This window comes from Rhinocladiella mackenziei, assembly GCF_000835555.1.
Source record: "Rhinocladiella mackenziei CBS 650.93 unplaced genomic scaffold supercont1.1, whole genome shotgun sequence".
NCBI lineage: Eukaryota > Fungi > Ascomycota > Eurotiomycetes > Chaetothyriales > Herpotrichiellaceae > Rhinocladiella > Rhinocladiella mackenziei.
Genome location: NW_013550604.1, coordinates 117,351 through 145,195, shown reverse-complemented (window position 1 = coordinate 145,195; position 27,845 = coordinate 117,351). Strand labels below are relative to the sequence as shown.

General features: G+C 51.7%; 11 protein-coding genes across 11 annotated transcripts; 8 read left to right on the top strand and 3 right to left on the bottom strand.

Moving 5' to 3' along the window:
- Positions 1-370: 370 nt before the first annotated feature.
- On the top strand, positions 371-2,254 carry Z518_00049 (uncharacterized protein; the record flags this gene model as incomplete). Its single annotated transcript, XM_013420653.1, has 1 exon — positions 371-2,254. The coding sequence occupies one exon, from the start codon at positions 371-373 to the stop codon at positions 2,252-2,254; it is 1,884 nt and encodes a 627-aa protein (XP_013276107.1).
- A 262-nt stretch (positions 2,255-2,516) lies between these two features.
- On the top strand, positions 2,517-4,211 carry Z518_00048 (dihydropyrimidinase; the record flags this gene model as incomplete). The annotated part of the gene is made up of 5 exons (XM_013420652.1): positions 2,517-2,687; positions 2,740-2,824; positions 2,876-2,915; positions 2,969-3,400; positions 3,455-4,211. 5 exons carry the CDS (start codon positions 2,517-2,519, stop codon positions 4,209-4,211), a joined length of 1,485 nt encoding a protein of 494 aa, XP_013276106.1.
- A 255-nt stretch (positions 4,212-4,466) lies between these two features.
- Z518_00047 (uncharacterized protein) lies at positions 4,467-5,204 on the bottom strand (the record flags this gene model as incomplete). Its single annotated transcript, XM_013420651.1, has 4 exons — positions 4,467-4,498; positions 4,541-4,735; positions 4,790-4,920; positions 5,122-5,204. 4 exons carry the CDS (start codon positions 5,202-5,204, stop codon positions 4,467-4,469), a joined length of 441 nt encoding a protein of 146 aa, XP_013276105.1.
- Positions 5,205-8,070: 2,866 nt separating this feature from the next.
- On the top strand, positions 8,071-8,604 carry Z518_00046 (uncharacterized protein; the record flags this gene model as incomplete). The annotated part of the gene is made up of 1 exon (XM_013420650.1): positions 8,071-8,604. The coding sequence occupies one exon, from the start codon at positions 8,071-8,073 to the stop codon at positions 8,602-8,604; it is 534 nt and encodes a 177-aa protein (XP_013276104.1).
- A 258-nt stretch (positions 8,605-8,862) lies between these two features.
- On the bottom strand, positions 8,863-9,955 carry Z518_00045 (uncharacterized protein; the record flags this gene model as incomplete). Its single annotated transcript, XM_013420649.1, has 3 exons — positions 8,863-8,958; positions 9,021-9,860; positions 9,911-9,955. 3 exons carry the CDS (start codon positions 9,953-9,955, stop codon positions 8,863-8,865), a joined length of 981 nt encoding a protein of 326 aa, XP_013276103.1.
- A 2,605-nt stretch (positions 9,956-12,560) lies between these two features.
- Positions 12,561-13,115, top strand: Z518_00044 (uncharacterized protein; the record flags this gene model as incomplete). The annotated part of the gene is made up of 1 exon (XM_013420648.1): positions 12,561-13,115. One exon carries the CDS (start codon positions 12,561-12,563, stop codon positions 13,113-13,115), a length of 555 nt encoding a protein of 184 aa, XP_013276102.1.
- A 1,084-nt stretch (positions 13,116-14,199) lies between these two features.
- On the top strand, positions 14,200-16,304 carry Z518_00043 (uncharacterized protein; the record flags this gene model as incomplete). The annotated part of the gene is made up of 3 exons (XM_013420647.1): positions 14,200-14,905; positions 14,960-15,427; positions 15,484-16,304. The coding sequence occupies 3 exons, from the start codon at positions 14,200-14,202 to the stop codon at positions 16,302-16,304; spliced, it is 1,995 nt and encodes a 664-aa protein (XP_013276101.1).
- A 1,148-nt stretch (positions 16,305-17,452) lies between these two features.
- On the top strand, positions 17,453-18,496 carry Z518_00042 (thiamine thiazole synthase; the record flags this gene model as incomplete). Its single annotated transcript, XM_013420646.1, has 2 exons — positions 17,453-18,117; positions 18,172-18,496. The coding sequence occupies 2 exons, from the start codon at positions 17,453-17,455 to the stop codon at positions 18,494-18,496; spliced, it is 990 nt and encodes a 329-aa protein (XP_013276100.1).
- A 664-nt stretch (positions 18,497-19,160) lies between these two features.
- Z518_00041 (uncharacterized protein) lies at positions 19,161-20,903 on the top strand (the record flags this gene model as incomplete). Its single annotated transcript, XM_013420645.1, has 1 exon — positions 19,161-20,903. The coding sequence occupies one exon, from the start codon at positions 19,161-19,163 to the stop codon at positions 20,901-20,903; it is 1,743 nt and encodes a 580-aa protein (XP_013276099.1).
- A 388-nt stretch (positions 20,904-21,291) lies between these two features.
- On the top strand, positions 21,292-22,658 carry Z518_00040 (uncharacterized protein; the record flags this gene model as incomplete). Its single annotated transcript, XM_013420644.1, has 3 exons — positions 21,292-21,453; positions 21,589-21,816; positions 21,936-22,658. 3 exons carry the CDS (start codon positions 21,292-21,294, stop codon positions 22,656-22,658), a joined length of 1,113 nt encoding a protein of 370 aa, XP_013276098.1.
- Positions 22,659-24,912: 2,254 nt separating this feature from the next.
- On the bottom strand, positions 24,913-27,303 carry Z518_00039 (uncharacterized protein; the record flags this gene model as incomplete). The annotated part of the gene is made up of 2 exons (XM_013420643.1): positions 24,913-26,650; positions 26,702-27,303. The coding sequence occupies 2 exons, from the start codon at positions 27,301-27,303 to the stop codon at positions 24,913-24,915; spliced, it is 2,340 nt and encodes a 779-aa protein (XP_013276097.1).
- Positions 27,304-27,845: the final 542 nt, after the last annotated feature.

Sequence of the window (27,845 nt, the reverse complement as noted above, 5' to 3'; positions counted from 1 at the left end):
TTGTGGCGAGCATCTTCAATTCTCACCATGGTGTTCTCGTCGCCCATGATCTATGGACCATGACATATCCTCCCAGGCTGGAATAGTTCATTGATCGTATTTGCAGCTGAAGAGAAAGGAAAGCGCCGATCGATTCGAAATCGAACCGACTGTGTGGCAGAGTCAGCCTATTTATTCGGCCGCTGTCAATACAGAACGTCTCATAAACCACTCTCCACGAGAGTCGAGAGGAGTAAAGGTTGAAAGGGAAATTCAAGATTCGCGCAGAGCGCTGAGGAACGCTTTTCGTTGGCAGCGACTTCCTGAAGCTGTGCAACCGCTGAGCTGTCGAGCTTGAAGTATCCCACAGGAGAAACGACAACGAGCCCAAATGTCGTCCCCGGTTGAAGTGGACGTGGACGTGCTCATCGTTGGTGCGGGCCCCGTCGGTCTGAATCTGGCATACCAACTTCGACGATTCTCGTCACCGCCCATCTCTCCACGTCCAGAATCAGCACCTATAACGATCCACATTGTGGAAACACACCCCAAACCAGTGCAAGAAACATTTGGGCGTGCCGTGACTTTCTGGCCACGATCAATGGAGATCCTGTCCCAGATGGGGCTTGCGGAACAGATCACACAGCAGTGCGTCGCCGTACGGTCGTCCGCGGCGTACGACTCTACCGGCACCGAGGTATTTGGACGAGGATGGAGCTTTTTGGAGGGTATTGAAGATACGAGATTTAAGTTTGCCAGTGTGCTGCGGCAGAAATTCGTCGAGGACAGTTTTCGGGCCGAGCTGCGGAAACTGGGTGTTGAGGTCAGTGAGATGAGGAAGTTTGTCGGACTCGAAGTTGATGATTCTGTGGGAGTCGGTGGAAAGGGGAGAGTCAAGGCTAGGATCTTCGACAGCAGTGCTGGTGAGGGTAACGAGAGGGAATATATGGTGAAGTGTCGTTATTTGATCGGGTGTGACGGATCAAGAACCCTCGTACGTGGCGCCGCAGGAATAGAGTCTGACGGAGACAGGACGGAAGATAAATGGGTGAGGATTGACGGTGTCTTGAAAAGCACGACAATGCCGAAACCTCGATCGTACGGTGCCATTGAGAGCCCCATCTACGGCAACGTACTTTGGATTCCCCTCGACCATGGAGCGACCAGAATTGGATTTGCGCTGAACGAGGAGCGAAGGAAGATGTACAAAGAGTTGAATCAAGAGGCTTTTGTTCAGGAGGCCCAACTCTCGGTCAAGCCGTTCGACATTGAATACGAGAGAGTGGATTGGGCAAGCGTGTACAGTGTCGGCCAACGTGTCGCAAAGAATTTCTGGGCCAAAGAATCTGTCTTCATTGCGGGCGATGCAGCTCACAGCCACAGTTCGGGCGCTGGACAAGGCATGAATGCTGGTATGCATGATGCCGTTAATCTCGGTTGGAAGCTGGCGCTCGTGTTGATCGGCGTATTGAAACGGGAAATCCTGGAGACCTATGAGCTCGAGAGGAGACCAAACGCAAGGAAACTGATCAAGTATGATGAGGATATCAGCGTCCTTGTCTCAGGGAGGTTACCTAAGGACCGGGCAGGTGACAAGAGCGAGGATCCGAATGTTGTACTTGGAAGGATTTTGCAAGAAGCTAAAGGATTCAACACCGGCCTCACGATTGGATTTGATCCCAATATCGCCGTTTCGAGAGAGGACGACGGCGACGAAGGTGCCGAAATTCTTGCTAAACGGTCCATCATCCCCGCTCCGGCCATTCCAGGTTACCGTGCGCCAGATGTTCAATTGTTAACGCCGGCGTTATGGGAGCCCGTTTGGTTGCAGACTCTCTTGACCAACGTAGCGAGATTCTACGTGCTTGTTTTTATTGGAAAGTCACCACAAGGAAAGGACTCATTTATGGCAATGAAGTCCGACGTTGGGAAGAACAAATACCTGCAGGACCAGAGGACCTCAACTCCAAAAGCAGAGACAAATGGTGTTCATTTGAATGGCTCTTCTGCTCCCATGCGACCTTGGCCCGTGGACTTTATCACCATTCTGCCCGAAAAGGTCGGCAATGCTTGGTTTGAGCTGGGAACCGATCCTCTGGGGAAGGTGTACTATGACAGGGACGGCGAGGCGAACCAGAGGTACGGCGTTGAAATTGACTCAGGGGTCGTGTTCGTTGTCAGACCAGACGGCTGGATCGGGGCGAGGTTTCCTATGGCCCAAAAGGGCCTTGTGGACGAGATTGATGCGTACTTGGGTAGATTACTTCATCGATAAAAGCCTAGGCCCAATGGGGTGCTGATAGAAGTGCAGATCTGGAGAAAGACGCAGTTGCCCACTTGAACAATCCGGAGATAGACGATTCTTCTTATCGAAGCCGTGTTGGCTCTTGTCTGGAATCATTCCTCCAATCGAACCGGCATCCGTCCCAGGAACTATTGATAGACCCCGCAAAAGTCGGACTCTGCCGAGTTCGAAGCGTGATGTACTCATCTCTTCAAGCTTGCCGGCCTCACTGGCTTGTCGTTGTAGATCTAAGATGGATGACTTCGACCTTCTCGTCATCAACGGCCTCGTGGTGACGGCCTCCGATACTGCCCAATATGATATTGCGATCAAAGATGGGAAGATCGCGCTGTTGACCCCTCCCGGTGTGCTGGGCGTGAGCAGTGCGAAGAAAGTGATCGATGCCGAGGGCGGATATGTCATGGTACGGCCGAATGGTGGCTGAGATATCGAGGACGAGGCTGATCTGTTCATAGCCAGGCGGCATTGACTGCCATGTCCATCTCGAGGAACCTGCGCTGTTTGGAGGGAAAGGAAGGAGTTCGGATAATTTTGAAACGGGTCAGCAAAAATGTCACACAAGACGTGGGTATTAGCTGAGAAATTGGATAGGCACACGAAGCAGCATTTGCGGAGGAACAACGACCATCGTGTTCGTCGATATTATGCTCCTTGTTGACGACGAATACTCACAATCCTTTGCAGAGCCTTCGCCCCTCAAGCGAAAACAATGCCTTCTCTCCTCAAGGTCCTCGAAGACACTCACATGCGTGCCAAAGACAACTGCTATAGCGACTACTCATTCCACATGCTGGTTGGCCACCCAGGTGAGCAAGCTTTGTCGGAATTTCCTCGTCTGCGCGAGCTCGGTATTTCGTCGTTGAAGATCTATATGACCTACGCGGCCCTGCAATTGAGAGATGATGAGATACTGGACGTAATGTTGGCGTCTAGGAAAGAGGGGATCACAACAATGATCCACGCTGAAAATGGAGACGTGTTGAACTGGATGACGAAGAAGTTGGAGGAGAGGCAACTTTTCGCACCCAAATACCATGCCACATCCAGACCGCAACTTGTTGAGACGGAAGCAACGAACCGTGCCATTGCCCTGGCTGAATTGATGGATACCCCAATGTAAGTTTGTTCCCAGTAGATCTGTTGGAATCAACTAATTCCGACGACCCATAGCCTCGTCGTCCACGTCTCTTCACCTAGCGCAGCAGCTCACCTTCGCCATGCTCAAACCCGTGGTCTTCCCGTCTACGCTGAGACTTGTCCACAGTATCTCTTCCTCACTCGCTCGGATCTGGACAAACCAGACTTCGAAGGCGCGAAATGTGTCTGTTCTCCCCCACCTCGCGAGTCCTCCCATGACCACGACGCTATTTGGCTTGGTCTCGCAAACGGGACCTTTACCGTCCTCTCATCCGATCACTGCCCGTTCATGTACGATGATTATGAGAAAGGCAAGAAGTCCATCATTAGCGCAGGGTATCCTGAAGGGAGATTCAGCGGGATTCCCAACGGCTGTCCGGGCATCGAGACCCGACTTGCTCTGACCCTGAGTGCGAATAGACTTCCTCTACAGAAGTTTGTGGAGGTTACCAGCACCAATGCGGCGCGATTGTATGGCTTGTATCCTCAGAAGGGAACTATCTTACCTGGAGTCAGTGATGCTGATTTGACCATCTGGTATCCGCCGGGGAAGTTGGGTACATTCAAACTCACCAACTCCATGCTCCACCATAATGTAGACTACACGCCCTTCGAAGGCATGGAGCTCAATCAATGGCCGCGGTACACCATCCTCAGAGGCGAGATAGTCTGGAATAGAGATGGCGGTGGACTATTGGGCAAGAAGGGATATGGGAAATTTGTAGAAAGAGGGAAGAGCACCCTCCCGGGACCTAGACGGGAGGGAGAATGGGATGTGAGTGTCTTCTAGTACACGACGCCGAAAAAGACCGTTCAATGCATTTATTGGGTCCATGGGCCTTGCTGCTCCCGTGGCCATCTCAGATCTTTCGATCAGGAGGCTTATCCGTGGATATGCCCCCCTGCCCCTTCTCCTGATCCCTGGAGGACGCGAGTCATCAACAACCGACAAGACCGTCCAAGTCACTACGACGTCCTCCCTATGCCGCCCGCTGTGAGAACCGACGGCGCAGGGAGTGACGCGTAGATGATTCACCAAAGGCCCTTACCAGGCATCCTTGGCGGTTTTGTAGGACGCTAGATGATGTTAGCATTTTTGCCAGGTAGGACGAACATTACTGACCATGTTGGAACCATGGCCCGACACGCTGTAGTGCGGGTTGAATGTGACAGAATGTGCTGCGTCGTTGCCGGCAGTGGAGGGCTGGTATAGGTAGAGCGGGTTGTTGGACACCGTTCCACCACGTCGCAGCTTTTCAGCGCTGGCGTCTCGTCGATTGCTAGCCCGTTTGAGGAGGACGTTGCTGCCAGAACCTACAAAAAGTTTGAGAAAAGAGCCAAAGACCCCGTATTTGGACCATTTCGTACCTTTGCCGAAGTCGACCGCACCACGACGAACATAGTTCAGATTCTGTGTCACGGAGAACTGGTCGTTTGCTGCTCTTCCATAACTGTTGACAGCACCACCCAAGCCATCGACGATGCCAACGTATTGAGTTCTTCAAGGTTTCCATATCGCGATTCTCAGTTTTCATCTTCTCGCTGGCATCTGCGAGAATACAGGAGTGACAGGGGTCTGAGAGTCGGATGTCATCGTTTCGCTGTCCTGGTTGTGAGGCTGAGGGAGATACGGGCCTCCTTGAGGATTTAAGGGTCAGCATACACCGGATTCGGATGTCAAAGAATGAAAGTAGACTTACTTGTTCGTATTGGTCTTGCTGAAGTCAGGGACAGAGCACTTCTTGGTTACATGGCCGCGAGACCAGAGCAATTTTTGACACATTTTGAGAGAACAGAGGAACTCGTTGCGATGATTTGTAAAATGACAGGGCAAGACAGACACGAAGAATTAACACAAAGCGATTGATACAAGCATGGTGCTGTTGCCGATGACTGAGATGGAGGTAGGTGGCGGAAAGGAATTTTTGCATCGAGAAGATGTCCTAGGCACATGTTTATGGATCAGACGGGGACTAAATCTTGGCGGTAGGCCACGATGTTATTCACATGATTGTCTGTACCTTGAAGAGTCTTGTAAGGAGAATGGTTGTTGATGGAAAGGTGCGCAATGAAAAAGGGGTTAGGGGAGTATGCAAACACACAACATGACGGCAGCCAATTTTTCCGTCTGCCTGCACAGTATCGTGGGGGTCATTCAGTTTCCCTTGGGCATGTGATAGAGAGCTCTTGGACGTGTCTTAGAGCTCAATCATAGGTCGAATATCTCTCTTGATGGTCTGCAGAGCCCGATAGGTTGATGTTGCCTTTATTCTTACCCAAAGAAATCATCCTGTTCATGCTTTCACACCTGGGGCTCCTATGTTGGCCTCGTTTCCGATTCTCTCACAACAGTGAGACCCAACTCATGTTCTGAGCAAGTCAGCACGGTCATTTTGCGTTGCTAATTGGAACGGACCTCAATCTACTCCTCTTGCCATTCCCGGCGCCGAAATGCAACTTGCAGAGACCAAAGTTTCATGAATGAAGTCAGCAACATAGCCTCCGTACAGAGGATGCCCTTCTTCCGATGGGTATCTCTCAATTCTGGATAATGAGAGGGGGTGTTGCGAAGGAAGAAAGATGTCAACGCCCGGAAGATTCATTGTCGAATTCCCACCCAACAGTACTTCTCGCCATGTGACCCAGAGCTGCAATCGTTTACATCAGGTGGTGGATTGACATCTTGTCTCAACTTGATTCATTCCACACGATTCATTGACAAGTACATTGGCCAGAGCAACAGGATTGCCAGGACTCTGGCTGGGTCTGTAACGCAGATGCGACCCTTAACCCCGTCCACAACTCCACCACCTCCATCTGTTTCTTCTACAGTCCCAGGTTCAAGAAGATGCCTCTGGAGCAAACAAACCGCCGCGATGGTCGGTCGACTATGAATGGGTCACGAAGCAAATGGAAGACGCTGGGCTCTTGAATGGGAACAGTCCCCCCGCGAGGGTAGACCAAGCCTATCATTACGACAGCCCGAAGGATCGGGATGTGAAGGAGCTTCCAGCGCTGAGGTCCAACAATTGTGGTGACGTGGTGCCTTCCTCATGCGAAACCTTTCCCCACACCACCGATGCAAATTCCGGTGGCGCCATCGCAGGAGGGTCGACATTGGACGGCATACCGCCGTCGACTTCAGAAACCGCAGATTCGTTCGAGATCCCTGAAACACCGTCAGCTACAGAGCAAACGCGGTGTCCTGCCGATCCAGAAGTCGTAAGGGTCATGGGGAAAAGGTCAGATACTTGCCCTGCCGGCTACCTTGTTTTGTGCTGGGTGTATCCCCACGAAGGCGAGGCGGTGGCTTCAAACAGCAACCGCTGCTTTCGAGACTATGACCAAAAGATCTTACAAGACGCCGCACGACACGAACGTATGTCTTCTCTGCGGCCACGGAAACGGTCCAGATCACCGGAGAGCCAGGGCTCCAGGCCGACGCGAAAGAAGCCCCGAAGGAATGGGAGGGTCTCTGCATCCCAGAGTCAGGTCCATCCCTCTCGCCAGGTGGAAGAGCATCTTTTTGTTGACTCGGACGTCTGTTCCCTTGATCTTAAGCTAATTTGAATCACGGTCCTCGCCAGTGACAATCCCCTTTGCAGCGATATCTTGTTCAAGTGACAGATCTTCGTCGAACTCAACTATCACCTTAGGGATCTGGCCGCTTAGCTGTCTAGCTCTCCTTGACATAACTTCAAATTCGAGAAACAACACATGCGGCCTTTGGGGTGACGGAATGCTTGTCCAGAGGAGCATGAGTTCTGACCGTCCTGTGCCATTGTATTGTCCGTTGACAAAAAGACTCGGAATTTCTTCCCCAACATCAGAGCGACTCGTCCCAGCTGGACATGCCTTTGACAGGGATGTAAGCGGTGACCATGATCCTTGCGGTTGGTGGTGGTAGTGGACGAATTCACGCCCAGTGACTACTCGATCACGGCCGCAACCAGCTTCGATTCCTCCGCCGCCATACAAATTTCGGCATCATCGAGACTATCCATTCCGGCCATCCTCAAAATACCCAATGCCTCCAGAATTCCTCGTTAGTCGCGTTTGGATAATGAGTGTAGCACTCGTTCGTCTCAGATCGAGCAGGTAAGGGTTACTAGGTGCCAGGACGCACAAACCAGAAGGCCGGCGATTCGCGTAGCCTCTGAAACAAGAGGTGGACACAGGGGGAAATAAATGCGCGACTGAACCTCGGCATGGCGGTCAATCAAATAGGCTAGCTTAAGGACCGCCACCAACAATACTAATGACTTTTACTAGACAACACAGACTGTGGGATTTGTCTGTGTATGTACCATTGCCAATGCCTTCTTTACGTCGGAGAGCCGCAGTTGTATCTGGGGACCTGCTTTACTTTCAACAAAGACGTATGTTTTCCTGCTTTAGTTTAACCTCAATTCGTGCGGTTTCTAGATTTCCTCCTTGCTGTTTATTTCTCTGGGTCGAAACGCGGCCGATAGATCCCAGTATGCTGACCAGCGCGTAATCTAAACCGGCGTAGAGGGATGGGATTATTTAAATCTTGATGTATACCACCCTCTTACTCTAATTCCGTAGGTATATACGTATCAAAGTACTCCTTTCCTTCTGCACTGCCTCCAATTGTTCCTTTACATTCCTCTTCTCAAATCCCAAGCATGCCTCTCCAAACCGTCCAATACATCCCTGCTTCGCGCAAAGACGTCATTCGGCAACAGCAAGTCACTATGATTCGTGCTGTCGCCCATGAGCGCAAACCTTGGGACAACAGCAGATCCACGAACCACTGGTGCTTATACCTCCAAACTAGCCCGACCTCCTCAGTCCGTGTCGATATGACTCCAAGTTACAGCTATCCAAGCACCCGCCTTCCTGGTGGCTCAAAAGGAAACCTTATAGTTTCAGAGTTGCCCTATGTCGTTACCAACCATGCCAAGAAGATCGTTCAGATTCGACCGATGCAAGGACTTCGTGTACACCACATTGTCGATGCTCTCATACAGGCTGGCCGCGATAAATATGAGTTCGACCGTGATGGCGTCGGATGCCGCATGTGGACGAGCAATACCTTATCCCTACTTCAGAGTAATGGATATGGGAACTCGGGACAGATCCAGGAAGCTCAAGCCGCGATACTCAAAGTTTGGCCGGATGGGACTTCTCTTGAGCTTGATCGTGGTGCATACTACTGAGAGTCTGGTTCTGAGTATGAAAAGGTTACCAGGGTGATCTTAAGATGGATTCGCCAGAGCGAATACCTTTTACCTTCTGCATAGGTATATCTTCCGTCGAGCACGTTGAGACGTGACTGTTGGCTTATTGAAATCGAGCTGGATCATATGTGTTGTGTGAAATCGGGATCGGGTCGTTCGTGTTTGCGAATTTGACACTGAGCCATATGTATTGGTCTGGAGTTGGGACTGCGTTGTTCATATGGTCTAGGCGCGAGATCAGGCGCTTGTTTTGTTTGGAGTCGGAAATCGATCACTTACTTTATCAATAGGCTTTGTCTGCCGACTCTTCATCCATACTTCTAGCTTCTCGACCTTAAAATCCCATGAATTAGTGAGTTATATAGAAACCATGAGATTATGTTACAGAAACTTACATCAGTTTCATTGAAAAAATGTAGGACTGCACGAATACCCATAAGTTGCTGAAGCGCTTGCTGGTTATATTCAAGCCTCTGGAGAACTGAATGGCTGAATCCATCATCGTCTGACTCGCGAGCGATTGCAGCCGCTTCGAAAATTGGAGGATATGCACCCGCACATCCCCAGTCGATAAGATATAGCCGCCCAGAAGGATGTAGAAGTAGATTTCGAGGTGCAATATCTTGATGGATCATGACGAAACTCGAGAATTTGAAAGGAGGGGTACAGGTCGGCGTGTTTCCGGTCGTTTTTGCCATCTCAAGTCTTCCATTACAATACTCTTCAAAATCCGAAACACCAGTAAACGGTCCGGAGCCGTATATTGAGAACCATTTTCCGTGGCTAGGTCCGCCACCAATTGGGCCCACGAAAGGGAGGTGAAGGGACTGTAATTCTCGTATCATATCCACGACTTGACGAATAACATCTTCGCGTTCGTTGGGAAGGAGCTTCTCCCAACATTCTGAAAGACAAATACCGTCGATATAATCCATAATAATATATCCAGTGGAGTCGTAGATCCCGCCAGTCCCGTAGACAGTAAACGATCTGTAAACCCGAGGAAGATGAATAGATGTCCTTTGAGAAACTAATTTCATGGCTTCGGCTTCGGAAGGGAGGGTCAACATCGATTTCTTGATCACAAGGTTTCGTGAGATTCGAGCTACTCGTGCACCGCTAAGAGTATGAAGTGATGGAGCGGTGTCAGCAATAGCAGCCAGCTCTGATTCCGACACTTTAAATATGTCTCGGCCCTCTAATGGGAAAGTTGTGTTCGGATTTGAGGCTGAGGGCTAGATGTGTCGTTAATTCCCGTGCCAGAAATTGGGATTCAAAAACATACATCGCTAGTTACCTCGAACGGATCTTTTACATGATCTTCGGCCATTGTGAAAGAGTAAATTTAAATTGATGGTACTACTTGACAATTCCTTACAGTAATGATGGAAGCGAAGAATGAAAAAATTCCTGGAGGCTGGTCATCACATGAAGAGTATTTGGCACCAATAGCCAGGCGGAGACAACAGTGGAACAACACTTGTGGATACCGGGGTGCCTCTACAGGCAGCAGCGTGACCGGCGGTCTGTAGAGTTGTGTCGTCTAACTCGGTCAACCTTCCGTCTCCATTAAGACCAGAATTCGGCCCCTTCCATGCTGACAACCACTCCACACATGAATTCGCCGCTGAGGGGGTTGAATTTTTATTGATTTACTACTGGTTCGACTCGCTTTCTGCTACGTGGAATTGTCCAAAGAAAGCGCCCATCCTCTTTTCGTGTGCTGTCGCATGTTATCTAGCCCTGGCGCTTCAGGTACGAGCGTGAGGGCACTTTCGCTTGCAATTACATGAAGCTACCCATTCCTCTCTCCCTCATCTCGAGTGACCATGGCACGTCGAGGCAGTGTAACCGCCCGGAAGACCACACGGCAGTCCCTGAAGCTGCCATCCCAGGGTCATTTATCCCCTTCCATCTTCAGTGCTCGACTGACCGGCAAAGGGAAACGCCCTCAAGGCATCAAGAAGGGAGAAAAGCGAAATCCTATTCAACGGAGCGCATGTTTAGACTGCTTGATTGAGATCAATGGGACTCAACCAAAAATCAGCCACCAGCCTCTACCATCTTAGTTCTACGGTGCATCGGTACGGCCTATTTTTGTGTGTTCTGTGGATGCCAATAATGGCCACCGCACAGCAGCTAATTCTCCCTTCAGACCTCAAACCCCCTTCACAAATTTGATCCTGTCAGTGACAGGACCATCTAACCAATCACACTATCGACTTGGATAGAGAGAGATTTTCGACTGTATTCTGCGTGATTTTGAAACATAGCAAGAGGGAAATGAGCCGATATTCAATCCTTGGAAGTGAGCGAAGGGAGGACCGCATGTAATTAGAAATAACCACTTCTGGGGTATCTCAACTGTCTTCCTCGAGAATTTGTCATAGTCTGGTGTTCCTCTACTGTACAAGTCACGATCTTCCCTCTGAAAGAAAGTCCTCGATAGCACCCGGTCGATCTCAAGCTTTCAATTTAATAAAACATGTGAATTTGCCATGATACCTGAGTCTCTCTGTGCTTCACAGAGTATCTCGATCATTTTAAAGGCCAGGCCTTCGTCTTCCTCTTTTCTCAACCTCCCATTTGGAAACACCACCCTCCGGAGCCTGTTTATCCATGGTCGCAGTGGCTGATAACTAGGGGTCGCGGACAGGATATTCCACGAGGGGTGAAAGCGTAGCTTTTGTCTTTTGGGGGCAAGCTCCCAAACCCCCGGCCTCGCTGCGCTCGAGAGATCACGTGACTGAGCCGGCCACATTGGGCTTGGCAACTCTTGGCGGCGCACACATGCGGCCGTACGACGATTCACGTAATTGCGACCCTTCGGGATCCGGAAAATCTATAATCCGAGGATTACGTAATCCTGTAGTTGACCTCATCGGATCCAATCCACGGCCCACTCAGGAGAGTGCGTGGGAGCCCGGAAAATCTATAATCCGACACCCAATCACGTGCTCTAGTTGGCCAACCCCATCGGATCCAATCCACGGCCCACCCAGGAATGGGTAGAATGCCGCCTTTGCCTGCCAGACCTCCCTGATCGGATCCAGTCTATGGATCACGTGTGGACGATGTTGACCACGGTGTCCTGTGCCCGTACGATATCCCTCGTCGGATCCAGTCCATGGCCCATGAAGTAGACGACGGTATACCCAATTAGGAAAGCCGACAACGATATCGGGAATGTCTCGGGAGAGCGACAACCCACAGCGACCTGCGTACCACAGCGACATCACTAAACACCAATCGGGCCTAGTTGTGCGAGTGTTGTCCGCATAATGGAAAGGTACCTGAAACCCCCCATTTTTCCCTGGGGATTTGAAGTACCTTTCTTTCAACGACGTCGTTGACCCCTTTTAATGGAGTCCTTTGCATTCGCCTTTCCACGCCTTTTTGCACTCGATTTTGGTGTTGTGGCGTGTCAGACCCTCTCTGCCACCCCTGTGGCCTGTCTGTCGCCTGTGTAGTCCTCCTGGCGAGCCCTCAGGAGAGGGCGATCGACGCGGTCGGGGTCTTTCAGGAGTGCGAATCGGTAGACGCCGTGAAAGAGGAGTAATCTGAGGCGAAGAAGGAGGAGTTTCAAGGACAGGAGGGGTCTCGGGGCGAGAAGGAGTAGTTGGTCTTGCTGTTGGGGCATTTGAGGTTAGATCGATCCGAAAGGTGGACGTCATTTTGGAGCGCACCTTGAGGGCGCTTGCCAGAGGTCGCCGACAAAGAAAGTGGCCATTGAGGCTGCAGCAACAAGAGGTCAAAAAGGGTCAAACAGGACTCTGCAACACCAGGAAGTCTATACAAGTCGCGAATCGAGCAACAATGAGGCAAAGAGCTCGCAAATACCAAAAGTATGTGAATGCCTCAATTTTGATGTTTTGGTACCTCGATTTGTGCGATTTTACTAGGGTTTGGGTGGGGTTTCCAGGTACCTTTCCATCATGCGGACAACGCTCGCACAAGCTAGGCCTGATTTGCGTTTAGCAATATCGCTGTGGTACGCGAGTCGCTGTGGGTTGTCGCTCTCCCGAGACATTCCCGATAATTTCTCGCGGGCGCAGGGGGGTCGGAGTCTAGAAAAAGCTCCGCTAACGCTCCGCTTTAATAAATGGGATAGTTCTCGACGAGGCAGAGATGAAGAGACCATTCCCGCACTGTGCCCAGAGGGAGGAGTCGTGTATTTCATCAGCACATTGTGGCATGGCGGCGGTGCCAATGTGTCCGACCGTCCACGACAAAGCGCAACAGTTCAGTACTGTAATCCATACATTCGGCCGATCGAGAACCAGATTCTAGCGGTCGATCCACGAAAGCTGGATAGGATACATCCTCGAATCGTCGAAATGATGGGTTACAAACACATGGAACCATTTATGGGATATGCGGATGGCCTGGGACCTCGTCGAGCCGCGACGAGGATGGTTCGATGGCTTCAGCAGGAAGTGGATGACAATCCTCCTACCTTTGCTCACGAGGCCCGAGAGTCCAAGTTGTAGGAGCCGGAATGGACCCAGGGCGAAAAGGGCATCAGCATCACGACGTTTGCGGTGGGTGATTTGCCACATTGGATGAGAAATTCAATTCGCGGTCGGATGGTGATTGTCGCCGCCTTTATTTGAGGGTAATCGTACTGCTGACGGCATGCGGAGGGCAAATGGAGGGGAAGGAGGCCTCAACAGCATCATCAGTATGCTCATCCTTATGGTTCAGCACCTGTTTCCGAGCCCAAAGCTGGAACCAGGCTTTCTGTCTCGAACCCTTTCCTTTCTCTTGGATTCTTGGGGGAGTAGGGGGGCCCATCGGGTTATTCGCCAGGAGCAAGTCATTTAGGGGCCGGCTTTCCGATTTGAATTACGTATTTCAGTCTTGCTGTGGTCCTTGGACAGAGTTGGCTATGATTCCTGTGTTCCACGCGCAGCGATGTACCGTTGTCCATACTCTGCGCGTCTCTCCGGCAAAAGATTGTCTTGGAACCCGACTCTCTGGTAATTGGAAACTCGCAGGGTGGTAGTGTGTAGCAGGTTGGCAATGAAGAAGATGAGGAGATTGGTTCGGCTGCGTTCGTTTGTCATCCTACGAGGCTGACTCAGCTGAGTGTCAATGAAAGGAATAAAAAGTAGAATGGAGCCATCGACGTAACTAAGGTCCCCTCTCGCTGTCCATTGCTGGGTGGCGATTTGAGTAGAAACGGGTAAATGGTGATCCACCGACCGCAGACCGTACCCGCGCCCACGTCCTTGGCGCTCTCTTTCTCCTCCAGCCGCTCGTTACTCCTCACGCCCCAAGTGCTTTTTGCCTCTCATCTTGAGGGCTTTTTTCGCCTTCTATCATCTCATGAGTTGCTAGGCCACAGGCTGGTCTCTTGTTTGGACTCGTTGACTTTGACCACGTTGCTGTGCGGTGTCTCCTTCGAACCGTCTCGACGTCTGACTGCTGGCCTGCGACTATTCTCGACTCCGATCCGCTAAGTCAAACCGAAGTCTCTCTATCCTCAGCTTCGCTTCCAACTTTCTTCTGGCCTCCTCCTCCCATCTCTGATGCCGTCTCTGTGAGAATTGCAGCCTTCTTCGCGCCGATTCAATGGCTTCATCGCGGCCAGACTCGCGCCGCATTGGCCACGACAATGGGGCGGAAACCGAACCTTTCCCATCGATGCCCTATTCATCGGCGGATCCTAGCTCAGATCAACCGTCCAACGACAACGACAACACGGCGACGACCACGACCACGACGACCACGACGACCACGACATTCCCTTCCCGTGGCAGACCTTACACCATCACATCAACCCAGTCATCACCCCAAGTTCCCGTGACCGTTGTGAGCCATCCTCCGGAATCTGTCAACGTTCCAAATACCACAACGACCGTATCCACCCCTCCTCAAGTTAATAGAACGCGGCCGATTGGAATCAGGAGACTGCCGTCAACAAATTTGCGACAGGCATATGAAGCAAGCACAACGGCGGGCGATGCGAGCGGCAATGTGAGCCGGTCCTCTTCTGGCCGTGGCCGCAGCAGCTCAGCGCCCCAACATCTAAACCCCACAGGCCCCGGTTCGGCGGTTTTGACGAGGCAAAATACAAGACAATCTCTCCTTCCCACGGTGGCCGAGAACACCGCCGTGAATCGAGAGGCCATGAATGATACCATCACGGGCCGAGTGAGCAGAAGACGAAGTGTCAGTAACGCTGCCCGTTCCATCATCAGCAGATTCAGTGATCACTCTGCCGAACGTCAGGAGCCTGAATACGAATCAGAAGTCGTTGATCTTCTGGATGTGCTCGGTGGGGTCCATCGCTGTGTTGTTGAGGCATATCGGACTAACGAATCTCTCTTAGACCCTGAAGTTTCAACGCTGACTACTCTTACCAACGTTCAGAACTCATTGTTCGTACCTGATCTTGGTAGATGGTTGAATAGAAGACCGACGTATGAGCTGAGTCGCCGATCGACAGTGGGCCGGCGTCCTCCTACGATAGAAGAAAAGGAGACTCCCGGCATGACTCCGGTCGTCAGCGAGCCAACACCAACCGAGACAGGTCAAGAAGAAGAACAACCGGTTGAGACCACCCCAGCCATGCAACGAACGTGGTCCTGGCAGCGGAGACCACAGATCGAACGCTCTCACAGTATTTCCTCGGTTATGACCGCATCCCATTATGCTGTCCTGCCTCATGGTGTCAGGTTGGAAGGATGGAGCGATGAGGACAAAGAGGCATTGGACGATCATGTTCGGCACATGCTACACTCTAAACGATCGAAGTTCAAGCAGAGAATGGTTGCGTTTGGAAAGTATGTTCGAAAACGTAAGTCGAAGAGTGTCCTTTGTCTCCCGATCAGCAATGCTCACGATTATGGACAGCTCTTGGGTTTTTCGTGACATTATACGCGACTTTGATCACGCTTTTCGGTTTGGCTTGGGTACTTTTCTTAATTGGCTGGATTTATGTTGGAGATCGACAACTGTATATTATCAATGTTATTGATAATGTCCTGGTCGCCCTTTTCGCCATTGTCGGTGATGGTCTGGCCCCATTTCGGGCTGTGGACACGTACCACATGATCTTCATTGCACACTACCACCAACTGACCTGGAGGTTAAGACGAGAAAAAGCTTTGCCGGAATTGCATGATCACAACGACCTCCCTGCTCAAACGGAAAAAGAGGTGGATCCAGAGGCCTCAAAGCCTGAGGAATATGAGTTCTCAGTTCTGACACCCAAACAACAGCAGAAGCTCGTTCACCATCAGGCCAAATTTTCCAAGTCGCACTCTTTTTACAAGCCACACGAAACCGCGACCCATTACGCCTTTCCCTTGCGGCTGCTCGTTGCAATCGTCGTGTTGCTCGATTGTCACTCACTGCTCCAGATCTCTCTGGGTGCCTGTACATGGGGTATCAGCTACCATACGCGGCCTCAGGCTTTGACGGCCACAATTCTCGCCTGTTCCATCACGGTCAACATCACAGCGGGTATTCTTATCACGATTGGGGATCGAAAGACACGAAAGAAAGATGTGGCTTTGAGGATGGCCAGACAAGAGTTGACATCGACGGCCATCAAGAAGGTTGAGAAGCACAAGAAGGAACGTGCCGAGCATTTGCGTCAGGATCAAACACCGAGGAGCTTTGAGGACATTGACGAGGAGACGGCCGATCAAGTGAGAACGCGTTCTCGATAGGCCGTTGATTCGAGTTAGCCATGGGGAATTTTCCTCCAGCAGGACGTTGGAACCTGTGGTTCATCTGGGGAGGGGATTTGATATCTTTGGACATTTACGCTACCATCGACTTGCACAATTGTGAATAATGGAAATGGCCAATTAATCACAATATCATGTTGTCCAGAACAGTCATCATTCGGAGAGCGTGAATAGTGCCTGAATATGCACCGTACATATCCCCAAAGGGAAAGCCGTGGGTGGTAGCAGCCATTTTATAATATTGCATGGCCACTGGTGGATCTTGAAGAGAGTTATGGGTGGTTGGGACAACGAGGAAAATCATTCGTGGGATATGACAACATTGTTATTTCACTTGGTCAGTAAGTCTCCACATTTCATCGATAACGACAGGACAAGGGGTAGATGAATGCAATTCTCCAGATGGACATCCCTGCGACTCAACTTGGTATATCAGGTTACCATTGGATGGGAAGAGAATCCGACCAGAAGCCTCCACTTCCTTTGTCGATAACAGCAGCTGATCCAGACCCCAGTTGTAAGCGGCGGTTGCAATGCCGAAACCCCTCCCCACACACATCCGACTTCTTCCACAGGTGAAGATTGCCATATAAACTCGTCCCTGCTTGCTTCTCTCACCCGTCTTCCACCAATCCTGCTGAGGACCTCCTCTCATTCATCCCGCCTTAAGACGAACGACTCTGTTTGAAGTAAACTATATCACACCTCTTCACGGTGCCTGAGTATACCAGGACTAACAATGACAGGAATCAGCCAAAACATCCCATCAAGTAAAGCTCACTCGACAGAAAGATGGAGGGCGCCATGTTATCCCCTCGCTGGGTTGAGAGACATCATGGTCAAGGTACTTCTAGTATAAGATCAGACAGACACACTCGAGAAGTGTCTGCGCATGAACCGGTGTTCGCACAATTTTCTCCCAGCATACCGTATTCGCCATCCACCCACTCCACTCAGAGCTGGAGATGGTAATTCGTTTGTTGGAGAGTTGAAAGTGCGTTCTGAGATCATACGGTTGAACTTGACTCTGGATAATACCAGCGGAAGGATCATGCTCTTTCTCCCTCTTCCCCTGTCTGCCCCATGAATTCGCCCTAACCAAGATCTGCAGGACTACGGCCGGCAAGATGTCTCCTCCAATCGCCACTTTCAACGAATCCGACAGTTTCGCTGCCACCAAGGAGGTGAAGGCTGCTCTTGAGTCCAACAAGCGATTGGTTCTCAATGCCGATAACGTGGAGACCAAACTTCTGGACCATTTCGCCGGAAAATGGGATGCGTTCAAATTCGATCCGATTCGCGAATCTCAGGTTTCTCGTGCCATGACCCGGCGATACTTTGCCGACCTCGACCGATACGCGGAGTCGGATGTTGTCATTGTCGGTGCGGGCTCCTGTGGACTTTCCACGGCCTACACATTGGCAAAGGCACGACCCGACCTCAAGATCGCCATCATCGAGGCCTCTGTTTCACCGGGTGGTGGATGCTGGTTGGGTGGTCAACTCTTTTCGGCCATGGTGTTGCGCAAGCCGGCCGATGAGTTTTTGAACGACATCGGCGTGCCTTACGACGACGAGGGTCGCTATGTCGTCGTAAAGCACGCGGCTTTGTTCATGAGTACCTTGATGAGCAAGGTTTTGGCCATGCCCAACGTCAAACTCTTCAATGCCACCTGTGTGGAAGACCTGGTTACTCGGACCTCGGCCGACGGTGGGGTCAGAGTCGTCGGTGTCGTGACCAACTGGACTCTGGTGACTTTGCACCATGATAATCACAGCTGCATGGATCCAAAGTAAAGTTGGAACCGTCTGCTAGCCCCGTGGCAAGACTAACTGATCATTTCCAGTACCATCAACGCACCTGTCGTCATCAGCACCACAGGCCACGACGGTCCATTCGGAGCCTTCTGCGCCAAACGACTCGTCAGTATGAATGCCATTGAGAAATTGGGTGGCATGCGTGCTCTGGATATGAACAGTGCGGAAGATGCCATCGTCAAGGGCACTCGTGAAGTCTCTCCAGGTTTGATCATGGGAGGAATGGAGCTCAGTGAACTTGATGGAGCCAATCGGATGGGACCCACTTTTGGTGCCATGGTCTTGAGTGGCGTCAAGGCTGCAGAGGAAGCTTTGAAGGTCTTTGAGACCAGAAGGGCCGAGTGCGCCGAGTAGATCTGATTACCGCCATCTTTCTCGGGTGATACAGGCCCATATGTCGCTCATTTACATAGTCCATTCAACAAGGAAAGGAACAGAAATTTGAATTGCCCAAAACATTTCCCACAACAAGCTCCTGTGTCAGAGAAGGGGTGAAGGGCTTTCCCCTGACCACTCCTCCAGTCCACTTCCATGGTCGGGACACATTCTTCCTCGACAGTGAAAAGGAGGGTTCTATCCACCAGGCCACTTGGATTTTCGTAGTGGGTTTCTCTGAGGGAGGTCAGGAGATCTGCAGATTCAATAAATCATCAAAAACTAGGGGCCGTGGACAGGATATTCCCCGGGGGGCAAAAGCGTAGGTGGTCACCACGGTCGATATTGCCAAGCCTTCGAGATCATGTGATTGTGGAAAGGTCACGTGGTTTGCTTTTTTTTGAAGTCACGTGAACAAAATTGATCCCTAGGTGGTCTCGAGCTTCGCTAAACGCTACGCTTTTTAACTTCCGCTTTCGTCTGACCTTCCTAATTGGGACATACTTCAGTATAACTGCTTTTGTCAGCAAAATCTATCCCCATGACAGACAGCTGCTTGATTCTCTTGGGATTCATCATTCACCTCCATGGAAACTCGAACTAAAGTGATTCTAGGAGAATAAGAGGCTACGAAGCAACAGCCATGACTGGCAATACCATCCACTCGGAGAGGACGCCTCTACTGGCCTCCCTCCCGAACAATTCTCCTGCCCTGGATGACAGGAGAGGAGAACCACGGTCACATTCACATTCTCGAGTGGTCGAAGATGACAAGATCTCCGGACTTCGCGGGACTCTGATCTGCCTTTCCGTCTGGATGCTGATCTTCATCTTGACCAACAACGTCTCACTCATCACCACGATCCAATCCCCCATTGCCATAGATCTCGGGGCATCCACTGAAGTCAGCTGGTTTACATCAGCCTATCTGATTGCCGTTACCAGCATCACCCCCGTCGCAGGTCGACTGTGTGCTATTTTCACTCCGAGAGTCTATCTCCTCGCCTCCATCGTCGTGCAGGCATGTGGACTCTTCATCACCTCGCAGGCCCGATCCCTCCCGGTCTTCTTGGTCGGCCGAGCCGTGACGGGCATGGGAAGTGCCTCCGTCACACCCGTGGCGTTCATTCTCGTCACCGAACTGACCAGCCAGCGACGAAGAGGTTTGTTGTTCGGCTGTATCAACACCGGTTACACGTCCGGGGTGGCCTGTGGGGCCATCATAGCTGGCGCTCTTGAACCACTGGTGGGATGGCGAGCTGTCTTCGGGCTCCAAATTCCTTTTGCCCTGTCTGCAGGAACCGTGGCATTCTTCGCGATTCCCAAACCGAGAGAAACCCTCCAATCGGATTCTGAACAAGCATCACTAGGCAAGAAGCTTTCTCAAATCGACTACTTCGGTGTCATCACCATCATCATGTCCGTCGTCCTTCTTCTTTACAGCTTGTCGTTACCCGAGATTCAAATCACTCCTATCATCCTATCATTCACATCTCTTGTCCTTTTCGTCCTCGTGGAAGCGAACTGGGCCAATCAACCCATCGTCCCAGTCTCGGTTCTAAAGTCCCGAGGCAATATCCTCACCGGCCTAGCCACGATCGGCGTCATGACCGCTCGTTGGGGTATCTTATTCTACACTCCCACATACGTCCTCACTCTCCGAGGCTGGTCCCAAGCGGGCGCCGGACTGACACTCATCCCGACGAATCTGGGCTTTGGTCTCGGCGGTCTTCTTGCCGGATGGCTCCATATCCGACGGGCGGGCTCGTTCTACATTTCCTGTCTCGTCACCTTCATCCTGTTCTCCTTGTCCATGTTCACCGTCTCGGGGATATCCACGCCCGCCTCGAACATCTATCTGTACATTATCGTCTTATTCCTCAACGGCTTCATCGTCGGCTCGTTGCTCAACTACTCGCTCGCCCACGTCCTACATTTAACACTCCCGTCGTCGCACATCATCGTGATTCCCTTGAACGCCATGTTCCGCAGTCTCTCAGGATCTTTCGGCTCGTCTGTCTCCGGCGGCCTGTTCCTCAGGACCCTGCAACAGACGCTGAAACAGGGATTCCAAGACCGTGGAATCACGGGCAAAGACCAATTGATCAGACAGTTGGTGGGCACGCCGATTCTGGTCCAGAAACTTACAGGCGTGGATAAAGAAGTCGCGATGTTCGGCTATGAGGTGGCATTGAGGACGATTTATTCCGCAGGCGGCTGTTTGGCGATCGTCATGCTGCTGGTCCAAGCCGGTACGGGGTGGACGGCTCCGGAGGTATTCAAAGACGAGGAGGGCGGTGTTGTTGCTGGTCGTCATCTTGAAGAAGAAGCTGTTGGGCAGGATGTTCTTTCCGCGGTTGTTTCGAGAGAGCCAGTTCCGAATTGAGTTGAGCTGAACTGGGAGTGTTTCTTCATACATTCGACGTGGAAAACGGACAAACTCTGTCGATGATACAAAACGATGGGCGGTTGGATGATGAATGGGTCAGAATAGAATTGTTCCCTGGCACAACTACATCTAGAAATATGTGTGCATACTACGGTTTGGAACGTTGTCCACAAGCATTACCCGCTTTCATACCCGTCAATAGCAGCATTCCACGAGACACTCGTATTCGACTGACAATCATGGACTTGTCTGTTAAAGGATATATGTGTGGAACCCCGCACCATCTACATGTATCCTTTACGTTTCGTCCTCCGTGCAACCGTGGAAATCGTCACCAGGACTAATTCATAGTCAGAGGCTCATTTTTTTCCAGTCCTGTTCACAAATGGAGTTTGCTGAAATTCCTGTAATCGACTTCTCGCCTTTCCTCGAAGCCAATCAAGAACAAGTTGCTCGCCAAGTCGACGAGGCGCTGTGTAAACATGGGTTTCTCTACCTGACAAACCATGGAATCTCGAAGGAGAAGATTGAGGAGGCATTTCAATGGGTGAGCTTGATGTGGAATTTCACAATGACCTATGTCCTTCTTCCGATGACATAGCACTACGAGGAATCGGAGAACGACCTCGTGCTTCGTCTTCATTCATTTCAACAAGTGCGAAACTCATCGAACCGATTATAGTCCCGAAAATTCTACACGCTTCCCTTATCTGAACGACTCAAGCTTGTTGCTCCCAATCCCACCACCTCATACGGCTACACAGCATTGAACACGGAGATTGTCCGCGGCCGGCCCTGTATGAAAGAGAGCTTTGAATTCGGAAATCCAGATTTCCTGAACCGGCCGAGTATGTGGCCATCTGAGGAGCTCCTGCCAGGTTTCAAGGAAGGCTTGATGGCTTTCTACGAGGTACGTTGCCACACTTGTCTCATGCCATGCCTGAGAATGAGGCGGAAAGAACGTCAGATTTTGGGTTTTTGGTGGGGGGGGGAAGGGGAAGGAAACAATGGATTCATAACTGAAAACAGGACTGTTCACGCCTCACCCGCCGTTTACTGGACTGCCTATCTCTCGCGCTCCATCTTCCTCCCGACTATGCGCTGATTAACTACCACATTCGCTCCCTTTTCAGCATGGATCTGATCCGTTACCCAGCCGTCCCTGTCCAGGCATTGAGATCAGGGAGCCAAGTCCGATTACCCGCACACTCGGACCCAAACGCCTTGACGATTCTGTTCCAAGAAGACATACCCAAGTCCGGCAACGAAGGAGATGGCATTATAGGGTCCGGGTTAGAAATCGCTGTTGTCGGATCAAGCGAACGCGGGACGAGTGAGAGCTACGAGAAGACGGGGACGTGGAGAGCTGTGGCGCCGAAGCCGGGGACGGTGATTGTCAACGTCGGATACTTGCTGAAGCGGTGGACGAATTCCAGGTGGAAGAGCGCCGTGCATAGAGTCGGTGAGCCAGTAAAGTTGAGTGCTAGTATCGCTGAGAAATCTCAACCGGGGGGTGAGAAACAGGGACAAAAGACCATTGAAGAAGATGAAAAGGATGCGGAAATTGAAGCGGAAATGGCGCCCGAGAGATATAGTATTCCATTCTTCTCAGCGCCGGATCCCGAGACGGTGATCGAGGCTTTGCCGGGAACCTGGGGAGAAGAGAAGCCGAAGAAATGGGGACCCTTGCCTGTTGCTGATTATTGGGCGAAGAAGAGAAGGGATATCAAACTGGATCAGCATCAGGACTAGGGGTCTGCTGGTGGTTAGGAATTGGGAATGGCGAGGTCGGTATTGCAGTCTGATTGACGCTTTGTGTAGCTGGAATTCTCACGCATTCGGCCCCTTGTTCTCTCCGAATGTCTTGGGTTCGTGGCCTCCTTTCCCACTTCCAGTATATCTTGGGACCGTTCTACTCGAGCCTCCACCGCGTACTTTGTTGTCCATCTCATTCAGGCCTTCAGGTAACGGTGCGTTCTTGTTGACTCTTCCAATTTCGGACTGTGTTGTTGGCTGCAGAAAGAGAACGCATAGGTCAGTAGAGGGACAATGAAACCAGGGATCACTGATCGCGGGAGAAATGGTGATGAATCTTTGATCCTCCGTGGACTTTATCTCGTCCTGCTTCAATGGGATTGTCAGATTGAGGAACTCCGTTATCGTATTCTGCTCCCCGAGGCATTTTGAACTTTTGACGAAGATTTGTAAGTGGTTGATTTTATGGGATGGAGGTCGTCTTCCTGTACGTGAGAGATTCCAAGAATGAGGAAAGAAGTAGTATGGTCAAATGGAGAAGTGGTTTTATTGTCGACAAGGATCAGCAGGGTACGTAGATATGGATGGACAAGGTATCCGCAGATTCACGTCAGGATGAGGTCACGTCTGCAAAATAGGGAATGTAATATTGCCCTAGGCATGTCTGAGAAGCTGTGTGAACTTGACGTGGGACGGCCTGGTGGGTTTCGTCTTAACCCAGATTCCTTACCTTTGCCCTCGTTGTATATAATCACAGTTCAACGCAGGTTGCAGGGAAATCTCCCGCCAAATTTGGCGGTTGGTGCCGCCGCTTTTGGAGGCGTTTTTCCCTCGATGTCAAGAACGCTAACCTGGTCTTTCCCCATCCCAGACCGACTTCCCACTCACGTATCATCACCGGGACCAGAAACAGTTAGGGAACTGTCAGCTCCTCGAAAGAATGGGTACCTTCGACCGCACCGCCCCAAACATGGCGCCTCGAGGACGTGGAGAGAGAGTCCCTTGGGGCTCCCTCATAATGCCACGGAGAAAGAAGCCCTGCGTGGCCAACAGTCAATTAACTGACATAATCGCCAGCCTGCCTGATTGACTGACGTCGAGTTGCTTGCCTGATTGACTGGACTGATGAAATTCGCGGCCTGATTAAAAGTTAACTGACATAAAATCCTAGGAGACAAGATTTCCAGCTATCCAGTGCTTCTGGCACTCAGTAGCTTCCAACGCCTCCTCCCCTAGCTGGTTCCGATTATCCGTAACCAGATTTCTTGTCGATGAGAAGGGGAATGTCTCGGGAGAGCGAGTCGGGAGAGCGAGTTTCGAACAACAGCGAGTGGGTCTAGAGCTGTCTAAGCACCAATTGAGCCTAGTTGTGCGAGAGTTGTCCGGTGGATGGCGAGGTACCTGGAAAACCCCCCCGAAACCCTAGTAAAATCGCCCAAATCAAGGTGCCAAAACATCAAAATTGAGGTACTGACACACCTGTGGCATTTGCGGGCTCTCTCACGGCGCCTACCGATTCGCACTCCTGAAAGACCCCGACCGCGTCGATCGCCCTCTCCTGAGGCTTCGCCAATCGAGATTCCGGCATCTACAGCACCTCCAGCACTGGCCGGGATGAGAGGCAAGAGAGTGCGCCCTCACACTACGAGATACAACCAGGAAAAAGAGCAGGGATTCATTCAAGACTCACAAGAGGCTCACAGAGCATCAAGAAGGTTCGGAAGGGGTTCGACGGCGACGTCAAGAGGCGGCAGAGAGCCCACAGAGGCGATAGAAGTGACAACATGGTCAGAAGGTAGAAGGGCGGGCTGCACGAGCGATAGAAAACCTTCAGAGACAACAGAGACGCTCTGATCACGCAACGACGCCAAAAGAAGCACCAAAAGGGCCAATTATGCGAGCGAGGCAAAGTGGATGGAAAGGTACCTGAAAACCCCCCATTTTACTAGGGATTTGAGGTACCGCGCCATCCACCGGACAACGCTCGCACAACTAGGTTCAATTGTGCTTAGACAGCTCCAGACCCACTCGCTGTTGTTCGAAACTCGCTCTCCCGACTCGCTCTCCCGAGGCAATCCCGGACCCCTCGGGCATACCAATAATATCTGAGTCCCGTTCCGAAGTTTCAGCGACTTTTCGTTACGGCGGTATGATTTCCACATGACTGACACAAAATAGGGAACTTTGTCTACTCTACGGTATATATGACGATGCTTGTACAAGATCCCGCGCAAAATGGCGGACGTGCGTCTCAGTCCAGCTTCGGTATAATACCGGCATACATCCTGCCGATATGGAGCTCCTCGACGTCGCCGCTCGTGAAGCAGCAATGGCCCACTCCCGTCTCTCTCTCCGCTCCCGGCACCGCACCCCACTGCACGGGATTTAGGTGGGCGTCGACGTCCCACGTCGGCCGATGACACGCCGCAGCAATCGCGACACTGCAGCTGCCCACAAGTGGGATGCCGCCGTCGTACCTCAGTCGACTCAGGCCGATGACACCGGCGATGGTGGCGGCGCCGACCAAAATCAGAGTCAACATCGCAACCGGTGAGAATCCACAGGTGGCGATCGCCACGGGTGTGGCCAGGTCCCCGAGCGGCGTGTACTCGCTCACGATGGCGAGGAAGATGGACTGCGAGACAAGCCAGTGCAGCAGGCCCGAGAGCACCATGAGCGGGACGCCCATGCGGTAGGGCAGCTGGAGGAAGTGGTTGCTCCGCTGGCGGCCCTGGGGTGTGGAGACGCGCAGCGTCTTGCGCTCGCGGGCGAAGTCGCTCCATTCATCGGCCAGAAACATGCTGGTCAACAGGCCGTTCAGGTTGAGGTAGAGGAACGAGAGGATCGTCTGCGGCAAGTTGGCGATCAGGATGCTGGCGAGAATCTGGGTCGACGGGTCGGCGATTTTCTCGATGTCCCAGCCGTTGATGAGCGTGTTGACGTTGACGGCGCCAAAGCCCATCTTCCATATCGAAATGGAGCGCGTCCTGGAGACGACTCGCTTGCTCGCCCACGCAAGGAGGCCCGCCACGACGACGAGCGCGATCGCAGTCAGCGCGATCGTGAACACCCAGCGCCTCCAGCTGGCCGCTTGGGACCACCTGTAGCGGCGAGCTGTGGCAGGCTGACCCTGTAGTTTTGTGGCACTGGCGTCGGGTGGCCAGAGCCGCAGTCGCCCTGGGAGTGGCCGTCCGTCTGGGCCGACCTTCTCGGTCCCCCTTGTCACGTCTTGACGGGTCAGGAGACAGAGTCCCTCGGTCGTCAGGTCGGGTCGCTGGAGGAAGGACGCGATCGCATCCCCGATGGTGATGAGTGGCGATCCCCGTAGCCGAAATGCGACTATCAACATGAGCAACAGCTTCGCCACGTTGCACGCGATCACGGTGAAGATGATGGGGATGTTGCCATTGAAGCTACACGACTCATCCACCGTCTCGCTCATGCAGTACTGCACCTGGTAGCCCCACGGCTCCCATTCATCCGAGGCCGCTTCAATTTCAGATATGTAAGCGTCGCAAGCCGTCGGATTGTTTGGGGGGTTATGGGACTGGTAGATGGTCCCAACCGCTCGGCAGATCCTGTCCGTGTCAGTTTTGATTTGGGAAGGGTAGAAGTCGACCGACCAGTTGTAGGGCGTATATCTCCCATCTCCAAGTTCCCTGCTTGTTTCATATTTTTCCAAGTAGAGCAATGAATTATTGGCCTGGTCAGCGTTTGACACTAGGACGAGGTTCCTTCGACTAGACAGAAATACTTGAGCATAGTCTCTAATGCATTGTTTGACTTCCAGGCGTTCGAATCGGGCAGTTCCAATTTCGCTTTGGATAGCCGCAGGATCCACGTCGATAGTGGCATCATAATCCCAAATTGTGTGTGATGCGTCGATTGCCGCCGCGAGATCAAAGGCCCCTCCAGTAACAAAATCTGGCGTCACAATGAGAATGTTGTAATCGTTATTTGAGAGAGATGAGTAGAATGCCGAATTGTACCTACATCTCGGTCAGGGAGGGTCACATTTCGAATTTGTCAGGCATACCCACATCAGATGTAACGGAATGGAAGTCAATCCCAAGATCCACCACAAGGCGTTCTTTTGAAGGCCAATAACACCCAGATTGCGCATACTGGGAACTCCGATATCCAGATATTTCCCTTGAGAGTGAGCTTTGTCGATCTCCTTCCGCGTAGGGGCCGATACACATTGCATGCAATAGTTCGACCCGCCAAGCAGTAGCGTGCTGAGGATGTTGATGGCCAAGTGAACCCAGATACTCAGTTGCTTGGCTGTGTTGCAGTTACCTCTGTAGACCTCGGTGAGTCCTCCAGCATTCTTGCCCTGAGTACAAAGCCAGATTCCAACACCGAGATTGATGCAGAGTGATATCGATGCCAATCCTGCAGCGGATGTCGCGCCGCCTCGCCATCCCGAAAACATGGTCGCAGTAGAGGCGGGGCGTATGGGCATTTTCTCGGTTGATGTCCACCCTTTGGGAAGATCTGATGTTATTGTTGGAACGGCGCCGTAGTTGAAACTTGCACTAGTGACCGTATTAAAGGGCCCGAGTTCAACAGCTTCGTGCTGTGCATCTGGGTCGTCATCGTCCATCTTCTGATAAGAAAACCGAGCGTGAGCAGGAGCCATGGTGTCGATCTCGGCTACTGTGTAGCAGCGACGCTTCTCAAGGGTGTGGCACTTCGATGAAGAAGATCATGTCAGTCACTGCGCACTTTGAAGGTTACCAGTCCGCTGCACAGGATGCCATTGTTTGCCAATGTATCTGGGTCTATGGTTACTGTAACTTGCCGGCACCGGTAGGACAAAATCTATCAAACACTGGAGGATGGGTTGAGGTAATGGGAATTGTGAGACTTCACTCGCATGTGCGAAAAGAGTGAGCCCCCAAACCTACAATGGGGCTGTGACACTTTAATCCTGGAAACTAAAAGTCCTGGGTGGCGCAGAGAGTTGACGTTCGCGCAATCTTGTGGCCAGGCTTATTGACCCCTGTTCTCCTGAAGGCAGGGGCGGGATACTTGAGCATCGCAAAAGGTCGCTGATCTTCGAAAGCCTTGGCAGCCTGGTGGTATGGTAAGATTGGTAAAATACTGAATGGGCTCAGCCTGGCTTTGAATTGGAATCGCCTGGTTAGGGCTTGACGTTGTGTGTCGACGCCAAGAGCGACG